Source organism: Trachurus japonicus, chromosome 6 (assembly GCF_045865225.1).
Source record: "Trachurus japonicus isolate A0001 chromosome 6, Traja_1.0".
In the NCBI taxonomy this organism is placed as follows: Eukaryota; Metazoa; Chordata; class Actinopteri; order Carangiformes; family Carangidae; genus Trachurus; species Trachurus japonicus.
The window spans coordinates 32,421,510-32,440,386 of NC_140912.1; the positions used below are offsets into that span (position 1 = coordinate 32,421,510).

Consider the following 18,877-nt stretch of genomic DNA (forward strand, 5'->3'; position numbering starts at 1 on the left):
GAGTTTTTAACCAACAGAGTGAGGACATTTAGGGGAAGTGAGGACATTTTGGCCGGTCCTCACTTTTTCCAAGAGCTGTTTGAGGGTTAAGACTTTAGGTTATAATTAGGTTTAAATTAGGTTCAGAGTAATGGTTAAGGTTAGGGTAAGGGGCTAGGGAACACATTATGTCAATGAGTGCATTTCTAAAAGGAGTTCATCATGATTCTCCTTGTATCCTCCTGGTTTCTGTGTGGACTTACATTTAGTTGTGGTTGTGTTTTCCATATATGGTCGTGTTGCCAGACCGGGGCGAGTTAAGTTACAACACTGAGACACAAATTAGTTGATGACAACATGTGTGATGAATAAGACAGAGAACAGACCGAGCTGTAACTTGTAGTGGAGTGTCTTTAAATCTCTCAGCAGCTCTTCTACCACAGCTGGATCTCAGCTAACTGTTTATTCATGGTGTCAGAGTTCACCTGTCCATACAGGTGTAATACCAGGAGTTACCCAGCAGGTGGCGCCACTCTACTGTAGAAAGTCACTTCCTCATTATAATTTATTGTTCAATTTTGTTTAAAGTCCATGAGATGAACTTTAAACTGAGTAATAAATGATTGTAACTGCAGAGCAGAGAGAGGAGGTAAAACTGTTCAGACGCCATTTTAGAGTGAACGGAGCAGAAGGAGAGAAACTGAAGTCTGAGGCGAGTGAGTGTGAAAACAACTTTATTTTATTTTTATTTTTTTTATTGTTGTTGTTGTTGTTGTGTCAGAGTGTGAGAGTCAGTTTGTCTGTGTGGACTGTGGAGGGAAGAAGAGTCAGACGTAGTCCGTACATACGTCAGCACATTGTCTCAGATTCACCTCGACACAACTTCTTCAAACTCAGAACAAACATCAAAGGTCAAAGGTCACGGTGACTGGATGAACATGGATTTAATGTCAAAGTCATAGATATATACACGTAGATGCTGCATTCAGGCTTGTCAACACGTCAACACGGCCGCCATCTTGGGTCAGGGGTTTCTGACCATAGACATATACGTCTGACAAGCAGTCAGACCCTTGTAGAACAAATTTCAGTGTATGTACGCATGTGGGTGTGTGTCTGAGTATGTAAATGTATGTATGATAAATACAAAATATCATTCTATGTTGTATCATAAATGTATGTCTGATATTTATAATAAACCGAAGGTCTTGAAAATCGGTTGAATATTCAGTGAGTTATGGTGATTTTAATGGTTAATAGACCTCTGCCTCTGTTGACTAATGCAGTAAGTAGACACAGCTTCCCCCTGCCCAAGATGGCGGCCGCGTTGACATATCGTTCCAATGGACAGCAGCATCACAGGCTTCTACATGTTTATATCTATGGTCAAAGTCCTATGAGTGGTGGAGGTCAACAACTGGATCAGACAAGGAAGTGATTATAGTTTGTCCTCGGTGGATTTGGGTGTGTCTTGATTTTGTGTGTGTGTGTGTGTGTGTGTGTGTGTGTGTGTGTGTGTGTGTGTGTGTGTGTGTGTGTGTGTGTGTGTGTGTGTGTGTGTGTTACTGGTTTCCCTCTCAGACTGACTGAAGTCCTGAAGATGAGTGTTAATGTGGAGGAACAGGAGGACAGATCAAAGTCTCTGGAGAGTGACCGGTCCAAACATGAACCTCCAGACTCACAGTAAGAGACCAGATAGAAAACCTGGAGTGTGTGTGACGTCACAGGAGAGGAAACGTGTGTGTGTGTGTGTGTCCACTGATCAATGTGATGTGAATAAAAACATGTTTGTGTTTGCAGAGGTCAGAACCACAGACTGAGAGCAGAGTCTCCAGGATCCATCTGTCTGTCCATGAAGAGTGACATGTCCATGGGACATTTTCCAAACTTCAGTCTTGGACCTGGACCTTCAGAGTCACAGTAAGAGACCAGATTCAGACCTGGGTGCAGGTTTGGAGGGTTAAATGTAATCCAGTATAATTACAAACTACATTTGAAAAATAATGTAATCAGTAACTTACTCTAAGTATCACAAAATTAAAGTAATCAACCAGATTACTTTTAGTTACTATTGGATTACTTCAATACCAAATATACTAATTAAGAATATCACACAACCAGCACACATCAATCGATTAGATCTTTCAAAACAGGAAGTCAAACTCACCGAGCATCCGGTAAATTTCAAAATAAAACACAATGGACAAACTCCCGTGACAATCGACCATGAGTCACCGGTCAGTCAGAGTCCTGAAGCTGACAGGACGTCATGAAGGAAATAGAAAATAATAGTCGAGGAGGAAAACTGCAACATTTTTTTTTAAATGTAATCCTGACAAGAGGTAATCCCAATTTTTATCAAACATACCAGCAATCTGATGACATGTTTTTTCTGTAGGGGAGAGTGGGGTAAGATGAGCCAGTGGGTAAGCTGACCCACCCCGTGTTTCTAGGAAACTATAGGAAAAAGTTAGCATGTGACCAAATATTTGGGAGGCAGGCATCATTTCATGGAGTCTGTGAAGATTAGAACCACGTGAGTAAAGTGGTTTAACATTTATGACCAAAAAAAATCATTTTTCACTCTCTAGAGTGAATTTCATCGATCATAAGTTTCATGAGAATTGTGTTTAGACCAAAAGAGATGATTGCAAATTTGTTTTATACATGGGTGGTATCTATGAGCTACAACATGAGGTAGTAAACCTAGCATGAAACTGCACCATTTTAGCTGTGAGAGCAATAAACCCAAGCTAAGGTAGCTGTGGGGTAAGTTGATCCATCTGGCCAGGGGTAAGTTGAGCCACCTATCCTATACACTTAATGAATGTATTTTGGCTGTATATGTCCAAATGATTAAGATTCTGTATGTTTGTGATTAGAGTAAGTATGTTCCTATAAACAGGAAAAGTTGTTTATAGTGTGCCAAACTTTACTTTCAAAGAAAAATATCTGGGATTCTTCCCAAGATGTGATGTAATTGCAAAACTCCCCAAATCTCAGTGAGTTGGTGGCTCAGCAGGAAGTCCCTGCAGTTTGTGTTCACCTGTAACCTGGACAGATTAAATATTAAGTAAAGGGGGAGGTAGGAGATGGATGGAAGGAAAGAAGGGGGGGTTGATCAATTTACCCCACTCCTATGGTCAACTTACCCCATTCATGGGGTAAGTTGAGTCACAAGACCACTTTTTTTTTAACATGCTATATTTTAAAAACAGTTATATTTACACTAATTCTGTTAATTTGTAGGGATGCAAAACATCCTGAAATATATGCAGATGTGTTAGTTAGCAAGCAAGTTACAAAACTATAATTGTCTTGATGTAGTGATCCTGAATACAAAAAGTGGCTCAACTTACCCCACTCTCCCCTACTGTAAATATATAAATAAATAAATAAATAAATAAATAAATAAATAAATAAAATAAAGTTGATACTGTAACAGATTACAGTTTCCTTCTTTTTTCTCTTACGCCATGACATGTAATCCATTACTCCCCAAGCCTGTCTGTGTGTGTGTCCTCTGTATGTGTGTGTGTCCTCTGTGTGATCCTGTGTAGAGCTGTTTCTTCCATCCTTCACTACAGTGTGTGGTGCTGGACGCTGACGTCACTGGAGACTTCCCACAATGCATCTGTGATCAGAGAACTGATCAGTGATCAATGTGATGTGAATAAAATCATGTTTGTGTTTGCAGAGGTCAGAACCACAGACTGAGAGCAGAGTCTCCAGGATCCATCTGTCTGTCCATGAGGAGTGACCGGTCCATGGGACAACCTATTGAGTTCAAGTCTGGACCTGGAACTGGACCCACTTGCTTGTCTGTGAGGAGTGACCAGTCCATGGGATATCCTCCATTCTTCAGCCCTGAACCTGGACCTGGACCTGGACCTGGACCTGGACCTGGACCTGGACCTGGACCTGGACCTGGACCTGGACCTGGACCTTCAGAGTCATGGTAAGAGACGGTTTCTACTGTAAACTGAGCTGAAGATGATTCAGTCATTAGACTCATGTGTTAGTTAAAGAGCTGATAGGACTCAGTCCAGAACCAACATCAAACACATGATCAGTGTCTGAAAGAGGAAAACACCACCAACAGCTTCTCAATCATTTCACACATTTGGAGTAAAAACCAGACGAGACGACGCAGAACTGAAGAGACTCAAACTAACAGGGAGTTTGTTTTAGAGTCCAGATTTAAGGTCAACAGATAAACAGAGACAGAAACCAGACCAGTTCAGGGTCTTCATTCAGCTCGTCTCTCTACACTCGTCTTCCTCTACTTTCTCTCTCTCTGCTCCTCTGCTTACTGAAGCCCCGCCCCTTGAGGTGGTTAACCAATCAGAGCTCAGATGTGGAGCTGTGACATGTTGTTGATCCAGAAATGTCTTGACAGGAGGAAGAGGAGTGGTGTCTCTGTGGACCAGCAGCTGTCCTGCTGTGGTCTCTGTCAGGACGTCCTGAAGGATCCAGTCTCCACCAGCTGTGGGCACTGGTTCTGCAGACAGTGCTTCACCTCAGACTTGGACCAGTCTGGTTCTTCAGGACCCCCCTCCTGTCCCCAGTGTGGAAAAAGACCCAAAATCAGAGGTGGACTGCAGACAGCCAATCAGAGCAGCTGTGGACAAAGTGAGACTGAACATCTGTCTGCTGATGTGGTCATTTGTGAAACCAGGACCTGTTGTTTCCTCCAGAGTCATTGTTCCATCACACAGCACTGACATTTAAGATGATGATTCAAACCTTCTCTTTGTTGTCTGTAGTTTTTCTGTAGCTGATGAAAATAATCTGATCAGATTGTCAGACTCTCTGTCTTCAGTCTGACTCTGTCTCTTCTCTCTCAGCAGATCGTGGTCTGCAGGAGGTTTTAGAACAACATAAGATCAGTCTGAGGAGCAGATGTGAACGAGTGACTGAAGGAACTGAGGCAACAGGAAGAGGAACAGGAAGTGTAACCCTCCTCAACAGGATCTACACTGAGCTCTACATCACAGAGGGACAGAGTGAAGAGGTTAATACCCAACATGAGGTGAGACAGCTGGAGACAACGTCCAAGAAGAAGACCCTCCATGACACTCCAATCAAGTGCAACGACATCTTTAAAGACTTAGCTGTTCAACAGAGAGAGGACGTCTCTACGGTCTCACCTGTCCAACAGAGAGAGAACGTCTCTACGGTCTCACCTGTCCAACAGAGAGAGGACGTCTCTACGGTCCCACCTGTCCAACAGAGAGAGGACGTCTCTACGGTCTCACCTGTCCAACAGAGAGAGAACGTCTCTACGGTCTCACCTGTCCAACAGAGAGAGGACGTCTCTACGGTCTCACCTGTCCAACAGAGAGAGGACGTCTCTACGGTCTCACCTGTCCAACAGAGAGAGGACGTCTCTACGGTCTCACCTGTCCAACAGACAGAGGATGTCTCTACAGTCTCATCTGTCCAACAGAGAGAGGACGTCTCTACAGTCTCACCTGTCCAACAGAGAGAGGACGTCTCTACGGTCTCACCTGTCCAACAGAGACCCATCAGAGTGGTTCTGACCAACGGCGTCGCTGGCGTTGGAAAAACCTTCTCGGTGCAGAAGTTCACTCTGGACTGGGCCGAGGGCTTGGAGAACCAAGATGTCAGTCTGCTGGTTCTGCTTTCGTTCAGGGAGCTGAACCTGATCAGAGATCAGCGGTTGAGTCTTCTCAGGCTGCTCCATGTTTTCCATCCAACATTACAGAAGGTCACAGCAGAGCAGCTGGCTGTCTGTAAACTTCTCTTCATCTTTGACGGCCTGGATGAAAGCCGACTGTCACTGGACTTTAAGAAGAAGAAGGTTGTGTCTGATGTCACACAAACGTCATCAGTCAACGTGCTGCTGACAAACCTCATCCAGGGGAATCTGCTTCCCTCGGCTCTGGTCTGGATTACCTCCAGACCTGCAGCAGCCAATCAGATCCCTCCTACATGTGTTGACAGGGTAACAGAGGTCCGAGGCTTCACTGACGCCCAGATGGAGGAGTACTTCAGGAGGAGGTCCAGTGATGAAGATCTGTCCAGAAGAATCATCTCACACATCAAGACGTCCAGGACCCTCCACATCATGTGTCAAGTCCCAGTCTTCTGCTGGATCAGTGCTACAGTTCTGGAGCACATGTTGACCACAGACCAGAGAGGAGAGCTGCCCAAGACCACCACTGACCTGTTCTCACACTTCCTGCTGGTCCAGACAAAGAGGAAGAAGAACAAGTACAGACATGAAGGACATGAGACGAGTCCACAGGAGCTGACGGAGGCCGACAGGGAAGTTCTTCTGAAGCTGGGGAGGCTGGCGTTTGAACAGCTCAAGAAAGGAAACATCATGTTCTACCAAAAAGACCTGGAGCAGTGTGGTCTGGATGTCACAGAGGCCTTGGTGAACTCAGGACTCTGTACTGAGATCTTCAAAAGAGAGAGTGTGATCTTCCAGAAAACAGTCTACTGCTTTGTTCATCTGAGTGTTCAGGAGTTTCTGGCTGCAGTCTACATGTTCCACTGTTTCACCAACAGGAACACACAGGTCCTCAAGAAGTTCCTGGGAAAAGACTATGAAGAGAGAGAGAAGAGCACAATGCCTTCCTCTGATGGAATCAATGCAAACAGCCATCCATTGATCAATAACGGTCATCCATTGATCAATAACAGTCCTCTAACCCTGGATGACTTCCTGAGGATAGTGTTAGAGAAATCCCTCCGCAGTAGAAATGGTCACCTAGACCTGTTTGTCCGCTTCCTTCATGGCCTCTCTCTGGAGTCCAACCAGAAGCTGTTAGGAGGTCTGCTGGGTCAGACAGACAACAGTCCAGAAACCATCCAGAGAGCCATCAACAACCTGAAGGAAAAGAAGACAAAGATGTCTCCTGACAGAAGCATCAACATCTTCCACTGTCTGACGGAGATGAAGGACCAGTCAGTTCATCAGCAGATCCAACAGTTTCTCAAGTCAGAGAACAGATCAGAGAAACTCTCTGATATCCAGTGTTCAGCTCTGGGCTACATGCTGCAGATGTCAGAGCAGGTTCTGGACGAGTTGGACCTGAGGAAGTACAACACATCAGAGGAGGGACGAGTGAGACTGATCCCAGCTGTGAGGAACTGCAGGAAGGCTCGGTAAGTCTAGACATGATCAATATAGAGGGATTATACGTCACTGACGTTCTACTGCGCATGTCGCCTGCGGAAAGAGAGCAGCAAGAGCCGTGATGTCTTTTTGTGCTGTTAGTTGCACTAATCGTTTTGATAAAAATAACAAAACGCACAAATTTTACAGAATACCGTCAACTCGCACCCATTTCAAGGCAAACGAGAGAGAAAATAGTACATTGGTGATTTATTTCGAGCAATATAACGTGTTAGATACGTTGGTTTGAATGGTGATGAAGCTAAATATGCCCACAAGCACAGCTGTATAACTGCAGCGAATGAGTTGTGAACTGTTTACTACGACAGTGACTGAAAACGAGGTAACATACTAATGGAAAGCAAGCTGAGATTAATTAACGTTAAGCTCAGCCATGCAGGTAACATTCGGGTCAGGATGCAGTTGTTCCAGACTTTATACATGTCCGTCCTCTTCCCTCGTCTCTGACCAGGCAGCAGCTCAGTCCTCACAGACACTGAGTTTTGTAATCGTGTAAGAGTGTTTTCCTGAACATGATTGTCTGTTAAATAGCTGTAGGTAACGTTAGGGATGCACAGTGTTGTTTTTACCGATAACCGATGCCATGCTCTAAGTGTCCGTGGCTTGTGCCTTGGCCGAGTTGCTGTTGCCGCGGTACTCGATCCTCCATCCTGACGGGTTTTTTGGGGGTGGGGGTTTCTGCCGTTATAAAACCAACAGTCTATGTATAAAACACACACTACATCAGTAGGTGATAAACTGTTGTAGTACGCTGACAACATCGCTAGCTAACACTGCTTTGACTACACTAGATCCATGGAGGTAACTGTAGTAACCCGAGTGGTTGCCTTGTTTAGCAATAATACACGCAGACGTAGGATACCATGTTTGCTCATTTACTCACATTTGCAGCTACATACACGCATTAGCCAGCAGGTGGAAAATTGTGACGGCCCAGGCCGGTCTATGTGTGCTCTCTCTGTATTCTCCCTTCCCCCCTGCAGTGGCTGATGGCGAGGCGGGGCCCTGATGTGAAACACCTGTGTCCCGTGGTCTATATTAGAGGGTTGCGAGTCTGCTCGGTCTCTCTCTGCCTGCCGCCAGCGAAGCTCCGTCCGAGCCGCCGTTGCTTTTTTTCGTTTGTTTTCTGTTTGGTTATGGTTATGTTGCACATTCTATTATTTGTAAATAAATTATATCTTTATTATCGTTCCTCCGTCCTCCCTTGATCGTTTTTGCTGTGGTCCTGTGAGCCAGATCATAACACAGACAAGACAGTTTACAGTTTATGCCACAGAATGTGCAAAATATGGAAATGTGGTGGGTGGGGTAACACGAGCGCAGCCCTCTAACGCAGCAGTGATCTACATACATCAACTAATCCCTCTATAATTATTGATCAGTAGTAGTAATAAATCAAATATCAGTGTTTCTTCTTTATTGGTATTGATGTTTATTGATCCCACAACAGAAGAGCAGAACCTGTTATTATAGTTCAACTGTTTTGTTTAAGTGAATATATTCATGTTGATGGACAATTTGCTCTCAAATTTGAAAGGTTTTTGCGAGTCTGCTTCCCGTTTCCATGGAAATACATGGGGTCCGACTAAGACCTGAAACACAATCAGTCACGTCAGTAGACTCCTATGTGCAATGGAACCTAGTTTACCTCTACAGAAAATAATCCTTAGTAACTGACGTTAATGTTTTATTGTGGTCTCGGACTTTCCTGAAGTAAATTAAATCGCAAAAAAAGAGAGACATAAAAACATAGATATCTTCCATTTTATCCAACGAAATATTCAGCTCCAGGCCATAATATTCACATTTTCACCGCGGTCACAACTAGTGTCTCTCTGACTTTCTACCCTCTCGGCTAAAATGGGACAGCTTACAGCATGTTAACTAAAACATGGTTATTTCTTTATTTTAATTGTTCTAAAATTTGAGTTTAGCAGCTGACAGGAACTCTACAGGAGGTTGATTTATGGCGCGTTCCAGGCGACCCATAACTCGTGTTTTTTCGCCCTCTGAACTTGTTACCAGTTCGATCTGGTACGAATTCACAGGTCGGAAGTTACGAGTTCAACTGCCGTTATAGTGCACTTTCACAGGTAACGGGTCGGAAAAACACGAGTTACGGGTTGCCTGGAACGCTACAAAGTTGTAAGTCGTGACTTGAAGTTGTAACTTGCGGGTTCAAAAGCCTGCCTGGAACGCAGCATTAGTTTGTGAGTTATTTTCACAAGTAACATAACGTTTCTAAAAAAATAAAAGTAAAAATCCATGGATGGTTACCATGGAGATGGATACAACAACATTACATGGTCGAGTAAGCTGGTGCATATTCTCATTTGCCCAGGTCATAGTATTTCAAAGGAGGTTAAATCGAACGCAACTGGACTTAGTTATTTGTCTAGGAAGACGTTTCACCTCTCATCCAAGAGGCTTCATCAGTTCATGTAGCATCTGACCAGGCTGGGACTGGTCCAACTATCTGGTGTGGAGACTCACTATTTAACCTCTTGTGTGGGCGTTCACGAGGCTGATGATGTCACTGGTTCCCTTTTGTGCTCCAAGTGCCAACGACAGTCGTTTAAAGGACTGTCTTTGGTGGGAAGTTGGTGGGAAGATGTGACATGTCCTTGAGATGTCAGATGCGTACATAAACTGATGAAGCCTCTTGGATGAGAGGTGAAACGTCTTCCTAGACAAATAACTAAGTCCAGTTGCGTTCGATTTAACCTCCTTTGAAATACATGGTGGAGTATATTTTTAGTGATGAGACAGGTGTGCTGTCATGCTGATTTGAGCACGTTCTAAATTTCTTGTTGACCAATCATACTTGTTGTTTGATTCATCAATAACAGCAGAATATCCCTGGTAGATCAGCATCAATGCTGCTCCTCATTGATCAGATGAGTGATGAGGATCCTGTCAAACTCAGAGAAGATGAGCTGAAGCTCAGATGTTCATCACATGATCGCTTCCTGTCATCAGATGCATCAACTGTGTTTTTACTGCAGTTTTCATCTGATTTGATTCTGACACATTTGATATTTAGAATAGAATAGAATAGAATAGAAATACTTTATTTTCTGGCAGAGGAAGGACGCTGGAGTTAAAACTGACCGTGTCCTCCAGCGTCCTTCCTCTGTCTATTGCTCATCTGTCTCCGGCCCGAGACGCACCGGTCTGCAGTTTGTCCCCAAGCTGAAACGTAAGGATTCTCCCACTTGTTCATTTGATATTTTCTCTCTTCACAGACTTGTTGATTGTAAACTCTCAGGGAGTCACTGTGAAGTCGTGGCCTCAGCTCTGAAGTCCAACTCCTCCCACCTGACAGAACTGGACCTGAGTAACAACGAGCTGAGTGATTCATCAGTGAAGTATCTGTGTGCTGGACTGGAGAGTCCAAACTGTCGACTGGAGACTCTGAGGTGAGTTCACTGACTGGACCTGTTGGACTTTTGTCTGTGTTCAGTTCAAATGTGTGAAGTTGAGTTTGAAGCAGCGACTGATTGTGACTCCATGTTACTGCAGCTGGTAGAAGGTGAAGGGTCAGAGGTCACTCAGAGGTCAGTGTGGTGATGATGATGATGATGATGATGATGATGATGAGCTGCTCTCAGATGAAGCTGCTAACAGAACAGCTGGATCAGCCACTGTAGCTGAAGCTGAGCAGATGTGATGTAGATCTGAGGCCGGAGAAGCTGCTGTGTGTGTGTGTGTGTGTGTGTGTGTGTGTGTGTAAAAGTGTCTAAGTGTCAGCAGGTTACAACTTGCTAACTGCTTGAAACAACAGCTGAGTGGCTGAATGAAACTAATCCGTCACCCTAATTGATTTAAGGGAGGGAGCAGTGGTGCAACAGATCAGTGTTTTTTTTTTGTTTTTTTAATCAATTTTTTATTTTGTTTTATTTCATTACAATTCCATGTATTCTTTCCCCTTGGCCCCACCCTTTTCCCGGGGGTAACATTAGATTAATAATTATTACTATTATTATCAACAGTACATAGCAGACATATTCGTAAGACAGAGAAAAAACTAAACAAAACAAAAGGACAACAAAAACAACACACAAGCCCATCAAAACAACACTTTGACTTTCTAGGTTGTGTATAGCTTCTACCTTTTGTCTTTTGGGCACGAGCCCTGGAAACAGATCAGTGTTGATCCTTGATCGCTCTCCACGGATCGGCACGCAAGTGTTCCACAGGTCGTTGATGAAAAAAAAGTTGTGAATGTAGCGCAAAAAAAAAAAAACTCTGCTCGTATAGGCAGCTCTATGTCGTGCACAACAACAAACAATAACAACCAATCAACCAGAATCGAAAAACAAAAACTGTGACTGAGCAGGACTGTGATGGTGATTGGCTTACAGACCTTTGCTTGTGTCGTTTTCCTCCCTAACACACAGTAGCTCCAGTATTTTCTTTTCACTTCTATAGGAGTGTATGTTACAAAAAAACTGATTTACAACTGGTTGTTTATTTACCTGCTGTTCTGTACTGATTTCTATCAACCAGTCAGTGGATACAGATTGTTGCAAAGCGTTTCCCTCCTCCTGTGATTTTAGTTATGACAGGAAAAATATGAACGACGTTGGGGCGGTGCGTGGCGCAGTGGTTAAGGCGGCCGCCCCATGTAGAGGCTACAGTCCTCAACGCAGGCGTTCCCCCTCTCTCTGCCTCCCCCTTTCCTGTCTATATCACTGTCTATTAAATAAAGGCTAAAACGCCAAAAAATATATACTTAAAAAAAAAAAAAGATATGAACGACGTCGACTCAACTTTCATAACATTATAGAGTCGAAAAATCTGAAGTCATGCAACTACTAACCACACACACAGTTTATCATCCTCTCTCTGTGTGTGTGTGTGTGTGTGTGTGTGTGTGTGTGTGTGTCTTTGATCCAGTTCAGTCCTGAATCAGAGAGTTGTAGTCAGTGTTTAGTCCAACAGGTATTGATCAGATATTGATTGCATATTGACAGACTGATCTGAGGTCAGCAGCAGCTGATGAATCTGTGCTGACATGTGGATGATGTGTGTAGAAGGCCACATGATGATGATCCACAACAACACAAGGACAAAGTCCCTCTACTCATTTACACACTGATCACTGATCAGGACACATCTGATCAATCATCAATCATTTCTTCTTTTATTCTTTATTCAGATTGGACAGCTGCAGGTTGTCAGAGATCAGCTGTTCTTCTCTGGGCTCAGCTCTGAAGTCCAACCCCTCCCACCTGAGAGAACTGGACCTGAACTACAACAACGACCTGCAGGATTCAGGAGTGAAGGGTCTGAGTGGTTTTCTGGAGAGTCCAGACTGTAGACTGGAGACTCTGAGGTCAGACTCTGTTTTATTTCTGTGCTCAGATGAATGTGATGTGAAAGTTGTGTTGATACTGAGCTGCAGACAAGAGGCTGATATTCTACTGATCCACACTGAGGCTGTAGGACAGGGTAGGCAGGCGCTCACAGACCAAGACCAGGGCTGTGGGGGGTCGGCACCTCAGACAGCTCATCACACAACAACCTCACAACAAACACATTCATGCACAATGGTTCACACAGATCTAAGTCTTAAACATGTGCAACACCTTTTCCCCACAATCCATGCCGTCCTGACATCAGCTGTTATTAACACACAACTCAGATCAATAACAGGATCACATGTTGGAGCACCGCTCACATCACACAACAAACCTTTAACACAATCCACACTCAGACCTGAGCAACAAGGATGTTAACTGTACACAACAAGCTGTTATTACAAGGTTTACAACAGAGAAGACGCACAACCTGGACTGTGTGTGTGTGTGTGTGTGTGTGTGTGTGTGTGTGTGTGTGTGTGTGTGTGTGTGTGTGTGTGTGTGTGTGTGTGTGTGTGTGTGTGTGTGTGTGTGTCAAGTGTCAGTAGGTTAAAACTTGCTAACTGCTTGAAACAACAGCTGAGTGGCTGAATGAAACTAATCCGTCACCCTAATTGATTTAAATTGTCTTCTGTTGCTGATGCACGGCCTTGATAAACTTGGTTATTCATTTTTACAGATCAACAGATCAGTGTTTTTTTTTTTTAATCAATTTTTAATTTTGTTTTATTTCATTCCAATTCCATGTATTCTTTCCCCTTGACCCCACCCTTTTCCCGGGGGTAACATTAGATTAATAATAATTATTATTATTATCAACAGTACATAGCAGACATATTCATAAGACAGAGAAAAAACAAAACAAAACAAAAGGACAACAAAAACAACAGACAAGCCCATCAAAACCACACTTTGACTTTCTAGGTTGTGTATAGCTTCTACCTTTGCCTTTTGGGCACGAGCCCTGGAAACAGATCAGTGTTGATCCTTGATCGCTCTCCACGGATCGGCACGCAAGTGTTCCACAGGTCGTTGATGAAAAGAAAGTTGTGAATGTAGCGCAAAAAAAAAACTCTGCTTGTATAGGCAGCTCTATGTCGCGCACAACAACAAACAATAACAACCAATCAACCAGAATCGAAAAACAAAAACTGTGACTGAGCAGGACTGTGATGGTGATTGGCTTACAGACCTTTGCTTGTGTCGTTTTCCTCCCTAACACACAGTAGCTCCAGTATTTTCTTTTCACTTCTATAGGAGTGTATGTTACAAAAAAACTGATTTACAACTGGTTGTTTATTTACCTGCTGTTCTGTACTGATTTCTATCAACCAGTCAGTGGATACAGATTGTTGCAAAGCGTTTCCCTCCTCCTGTGATTTTAGAACAACATTGGGGCGGTGCGTGGCGCAGTGGTTAAGGCGGCCGCCCCATGTAGTGGCAACAGTCCTCAACGCAGGCGTCCCCGGTTCGAATCCCGCGTCGGGCAGACCTTTCCTTCCTGCATGTCATTCCCCCTCTCTCTGCCTCCCCCTTTCCTGTCTATATCACTGTCTATCAAATGAAGGCAAAAACGCCAAAAAATATATACTTAAAAAAAAATATATATATATGAACGACGTCATCAGCGACTAGTCAACGTCGACTCAACTTTCATAACATTAGAGTCGACTTTAAAAAATCTGAAGTCATGCAACTACTAACCACACACACAGTTTATCATCCTCTGTGTGTGTGTGTGTGTGTGTGTGTCTTTGATCCAGTTCAGTCCTGAATCAGAGAGTTGTAGTCAGTGTTTAGTCCAACAGGTATTGATCAGATATTGATTGTATATTGACAGACTGATCTGAGGTCAGCAGCAGCTGATGAATCTGTGCTGACATGTGGATGATGTGTGTAGAAGGCCACATGATGATGATCCACAACAACACAAGGACAAAGTCCCTCTACTCATTTACACACTGATCATTGATCAGGACACATCTGATCAATCATCAATCATTTCATCTTCTTCTTTTATTCTTTATTCAGATTGGAGTACTGCAGGTTGTCAGAGATCAGCTGTTCTTCTCTGGTCTCAGCTCTGAAGTCCAACCCCTCCCACCTGAGAGAACTGGACCTGAGTGACAACAAGCTGCAGGATTCAGGAGTGAAGGGTCTGAGTGGTTTTCTGGAGAGTCCAGACTGTAGACTGGAGACTCTGAGGTCAGACTCTGTTTTATTTCTGTGCTCAGATGAATGTGATGTGAAAGTTGTGTTGATACTGAGCTGCAGACATGAGGCTGATATTCTACTGATCCACACTGAGGCTGTAGGACAGGGTAGGCAGGCGCTCACAGACCAAGACCAGGGCTGTGGGGGGTCGGCACCTCAGACAGCTCATCACACAACAACCTCACAACAAACACATTTATGCACAATGGTTCACACAGATCCAAGTCTTAAACATGTGCAACACCTTTTCCCCACAATCCATGCCGTCCTGACATCAGCTGTTATTAACACACAACTCGGATCAATAACAGGATCACATGTTGGAGCACCGCTCACATCACACAACAAACCTTTAACACAATCCACACTCACACCTGAGACTGAAGTCAAGCCAGCCCACACGTTGTTTTAAGGTGCGCGCATATACGGCACATTACCGCAAGAGCGAGAAAGTGCCCGTAAAATGAAAAAAGCAATGACCCCGAAACGTCTGATGTGGCATTTCAAAATAAAAGCCGGCCTTTCAAAATAAAAGCCTTGAACACTGCATTAATTAAAAAAACCTGCTAGTTATTACTGTACCATTCCACTTCAGACTGATAGTACTCGACCTGAAGATGACATCCAGAAAAAATCAGACCAATCTGATGTGGAAATTCAGAATAAAAGCCCTCTGAACTTTGATATTTTGAAGTATTTGTGTACATTTACAGTATCATTAAAAGAAAACTGCTAGTTATTACTGTACCATTCCACTTCAGACTGATAGTACACGACCTGAAGATGATACCCAGAAAAAATCAGACCAATCTGATGTGGAATTTCAGAATAAAAGCCCTCTAAACTTTAATATTTTAAAATATTTTGTGTACATTTACAGTATCATTAAAAGAAAACTGCTAGTTATTACTGTACCATTCCACTTCAGACTGATAGTACACGACCTGAAGATGACATCCAGCAAAAATCAGACCAATCTGATGTGGAATTTCAGAATAAAAGCCCTCTGAACTTTAATATTTTTGATTTGTGTACATTTACAGTATCATTTAAATTCCACATCAGATCGGCCTGATTTTTTTCTGGGTGTCATCCTGAGGTCGAGTACTATCAATCTGAAGTTGAATGGTACAGTAATAACTAGCAGTTTTTTTTTGTTTTTTTTTAAATGATACTGTAAATGTACACAAAAATATCAAAGTTCAGAGGGCTTTTATTCTGAAATTCAACATCAGATTGGTCTGATTTTTTCTGGGTATCATCTTCAGGTCGTGTCCTATCAGTCTGAAGTGGAATGGTACAGTAATAACTAGCAGTTTTAAAAAAAAGATACTGTAAATGTACACAAAATACTTAAAAATATGCAAGTTCAGAGGGCTTTTATTCTGAAATTCCACATCAGATTGCTCTGATTTTTTCTGGATGTCATCTTCAGGTCGAGTACTATCAGTCTGAAGTGGAATGGTACAGTAATAACTAGCAGTTTTTAAGAATTTATACTGTAAATGTACACAAAATATTTCAAAATATTAAAGTTTAGAAGGCTTTTATTCTGAAATTCCACATCAGATTGCTCTGATTTTTTCTGGATGTCATCTTCAGGTCGAGTACTTTCAGTCTGAAGTGGAATGGTACAGTAATAACTAGCAGTTTTCTTTTAATGATACTGTAAATGTACACAAATACTTCAAAATATCAAAGTTAGGGGCTTTTATTCTGAAATTCTAGATCAGATTGGTCTGATTTTTTCTGGGTGTCATCCTGAGGTCGAGTACTATCAGTCTGAAGTGGAATGGTACAGTAATAACTAGCAGTTTTTAACAAATGATACTGTAAATGTACACAAAAATATGCAAGTTCAGAGGGCTTTTATTCTGAAATTCCACATCAGGTTGGTCTGATTTTTTCTGGGTATCATCTTCACGTCGAGTACTATCAGTCTGAATTGGAATGGTACAGTAATAACTAGCAGTTTTTCTTAAAATAATACTGTAAATGTACACAAATGCAGTGCAGGCTTTTATTTTGAAAGGCCGGCTCTTATTTTGAAATGCAACATCAGACGTTTCGGGGGCGTTGCTTTCATTTTACGGGCACTTTCTCGCTCTTGCCGTAATGTGCCGTATATGCGCGCACCTTAAAACAACGTGTGGGCTGGCTTGACTTCAGTGACCTGAGCAACAAGGATGTTAACTGTACACAACAAGCTGTTATTACAAGGTTTACAACAGAGAAGACACACAACCTGGGCTGTGTGTGTGTGTGTGTATCTAAGAGAGTCAGAGAGAGAGTAGGTTAAAACTTGCTAACTGTTAGCCACCGTAGCTCAGGCGTTGGTCTCCCGTCAGGTAAAAGCTGCTGTTGTTCTTCAGATGAAGCTCATTAAGGTGTTCACCTCTCCAGTGGAGCATCACTGCAGTTGAATTAGCTGCTAAACTGCTGGAGGCTAAAAAGCCAGGGGACACGTCTGTGTATTGACCATTCACCAAGGCAACGTGAACAGAAGTGCAGCTCAGACATGGTGCAGTTAAGTTAAGAGGCAGCGTAGCGTTGTGCCTCTTCACCTCCATGTGAACTCTCTGTGGGAACTTACTGCACATGTGCAAACAGCCACATACACACCGTACTGACAGAAGAGGCAGAGCAGCTCTGGGCCTTTGCTCTGTAATACTACACATGGCTGAGTGGTTTGTGCAGCTGCTGCCTGGACAGAAGCTAGCTCTGTTTACTGGCTTTTATTAGACCATGAAAATCACCACATTCTGACACATTGAACTTGTAGTAAAGTTATCTGAAAGTCCAAAAGAATCCAACTTTAGATGAAGTGAATAAATCAAAGCCCTGACTGCACCTCACTGGTTTTTTAGTCCAGTCTCTGTTTCTCTTCATGTTTCACCTCCACTACAGAAACACATGTGATGTATCAGACAATAACTGATCTATAATCAATAGCTGCTGGCTCCACCTCTTTCCTGAGGCTCTGTCATGTTTATAGTGAAACATTCAAAGCCAACATCCCATAATAAGCAGATGTGTGTTTCAGGTTTTTCTGTCTCTGAGCTTCATTCAACATGTGTTTCTACACGTTAGTTGTCATGGTAACAGAGTTCAGCCTCACATGTTTGTTGTCTTGAGCATGGTCAGTAAATCTCTGATCAATGTGGCTGCACAACATGAGTTTGTCTGGATGGAGCCACAGGTGGAGCTGACAGGTGAAGAGGCGGAGTCACTGCGTCTGTGTTGAAGCAGCAGCAGCTTCTCATGAATATTAATGAGCTGTTTTCTCTCTATGTGACTGTTTAACCTGCTTCCTGTTGCTTCAGCTGTTGGACTTTGATTTTCTAAACTTGTTCTTTCTGAAGCTTCTTCAGCTCTGAACAGATGATGAGACACTGAACGCTGTCAACAAGGAGCTTTGTCCTCAACTCACTGCTTTTATTCTTTATTCAGATTGAGGGGCTGCTGTTTGTCACAGATCAGCTGTTCTTCTCTGGTCTCAGCTCTGAAGTCCAACCCCTCCCACCTGAGACACCTGGACCTGGGCTGGAACAAGCTGCAGGATTCAGGAGTGAAGGATCTGAGTGGTTTTCTGGAGAGTCCAGACTGTAGACTGGAGACTCTGAGGTCAGTTCACTGACTGTTACTGTTGTAGATCTTAGATCTTTGATCCACAACTGAACCTGATTGATCTTCACTCAGAACTTGAATCATTGACTTTGATGTCATGAATGAAGGACGTTTGAAATAGTTGTTGTCTCATGTTTCCACTTGTTCTTCTCTCACACTGACAATGACTCTTCACTTTCAGCTCATTTCACTCAGTCTGATCAATAATCAATGATCTGATCACTTCAGCTGTGTGTGTGTGTGTGTGTGTGTGTGTGTGTGTGTGTGTGTGTGTGTGTGTGTGTGTGTGTGTGTGTGTGTGATCTTCATTTAATCTTCTTTTATTCTTTATTGAGATTGTGCAGCTGCAGGTTGTCAGACATCAGCTGTTCTTCTCTGGTCTCAGCTCTGAAGTCCAACCCCTCCCACCTGAGACTCCTGCAGCTGAGAGGAGGAGGATACTACAACAAGCTGAGCTCTTCATCTCTGCAGCAGCTTCGTGATCTTGTGAAGAGTCCAGACTTTCGACTGGAGACTCTGGAGTGTG

At 43.2% G+C, this 18,877-nt stretch overlaps 3 protein-coding genes across 3 annotated transcripts in view; 2 read left to right on the forward strand and 1 right to left on the reverse strand.

Annotated features, from left to right (window-relative positions):
* The window catches only part of LOC146986485 (protein NLRC3-like), a 12,034-nt gene extending 3,897 nt beyond the window's left edge, over positions 1-8,137 (forward strand). The window contains exons 2-3 of the mRNA XM_085780368.1: positions 5,088-7,050; positions 8,131-8,137. Coding sequence (XP_085636494.1) covers positions 5,088-7,050; positions 8,131-8,137 — 1,970 coding nt within the window. The remainder of the gene's footprint in view (positions 1-5,087; positions 7,051-8,130) is intronic.
* grm8b (glutamate receptor, metabotropic 8b) overlaps positions 1-18,877 on the reverse strand; it is a 589,884-nt gene that overhangs the window by 313,388 nt on the left and 257,619 nt on the right. The window lies entirely within an intron of this gene.
* The window catches only part of LOC146986482 (uncharacterized), a gene marked incomplete at its 5' end in the record, with an annotated part of 532,005 nt that overhangs the window by 122,876 nt on the left and 390,252 nt on the right, over positions 1-18,877 (forward strand). The window contains 3 exons of the mRNA XM_085780485.1: positions 12,309-12,485; positions 14,542-14,715; positions 18,175-18,348. Coding sequence (XP_085636611.1) covers positions 12,309-12,485; positions 14,542-14,715; positions 18,175-18,348 — 525 coding nt within the window. The remainder of the gene's footprint in view (positions 1-12,308; positions 12,486-14,541; positions 14,716-18,174; positions 18,349-18,877) is intronic.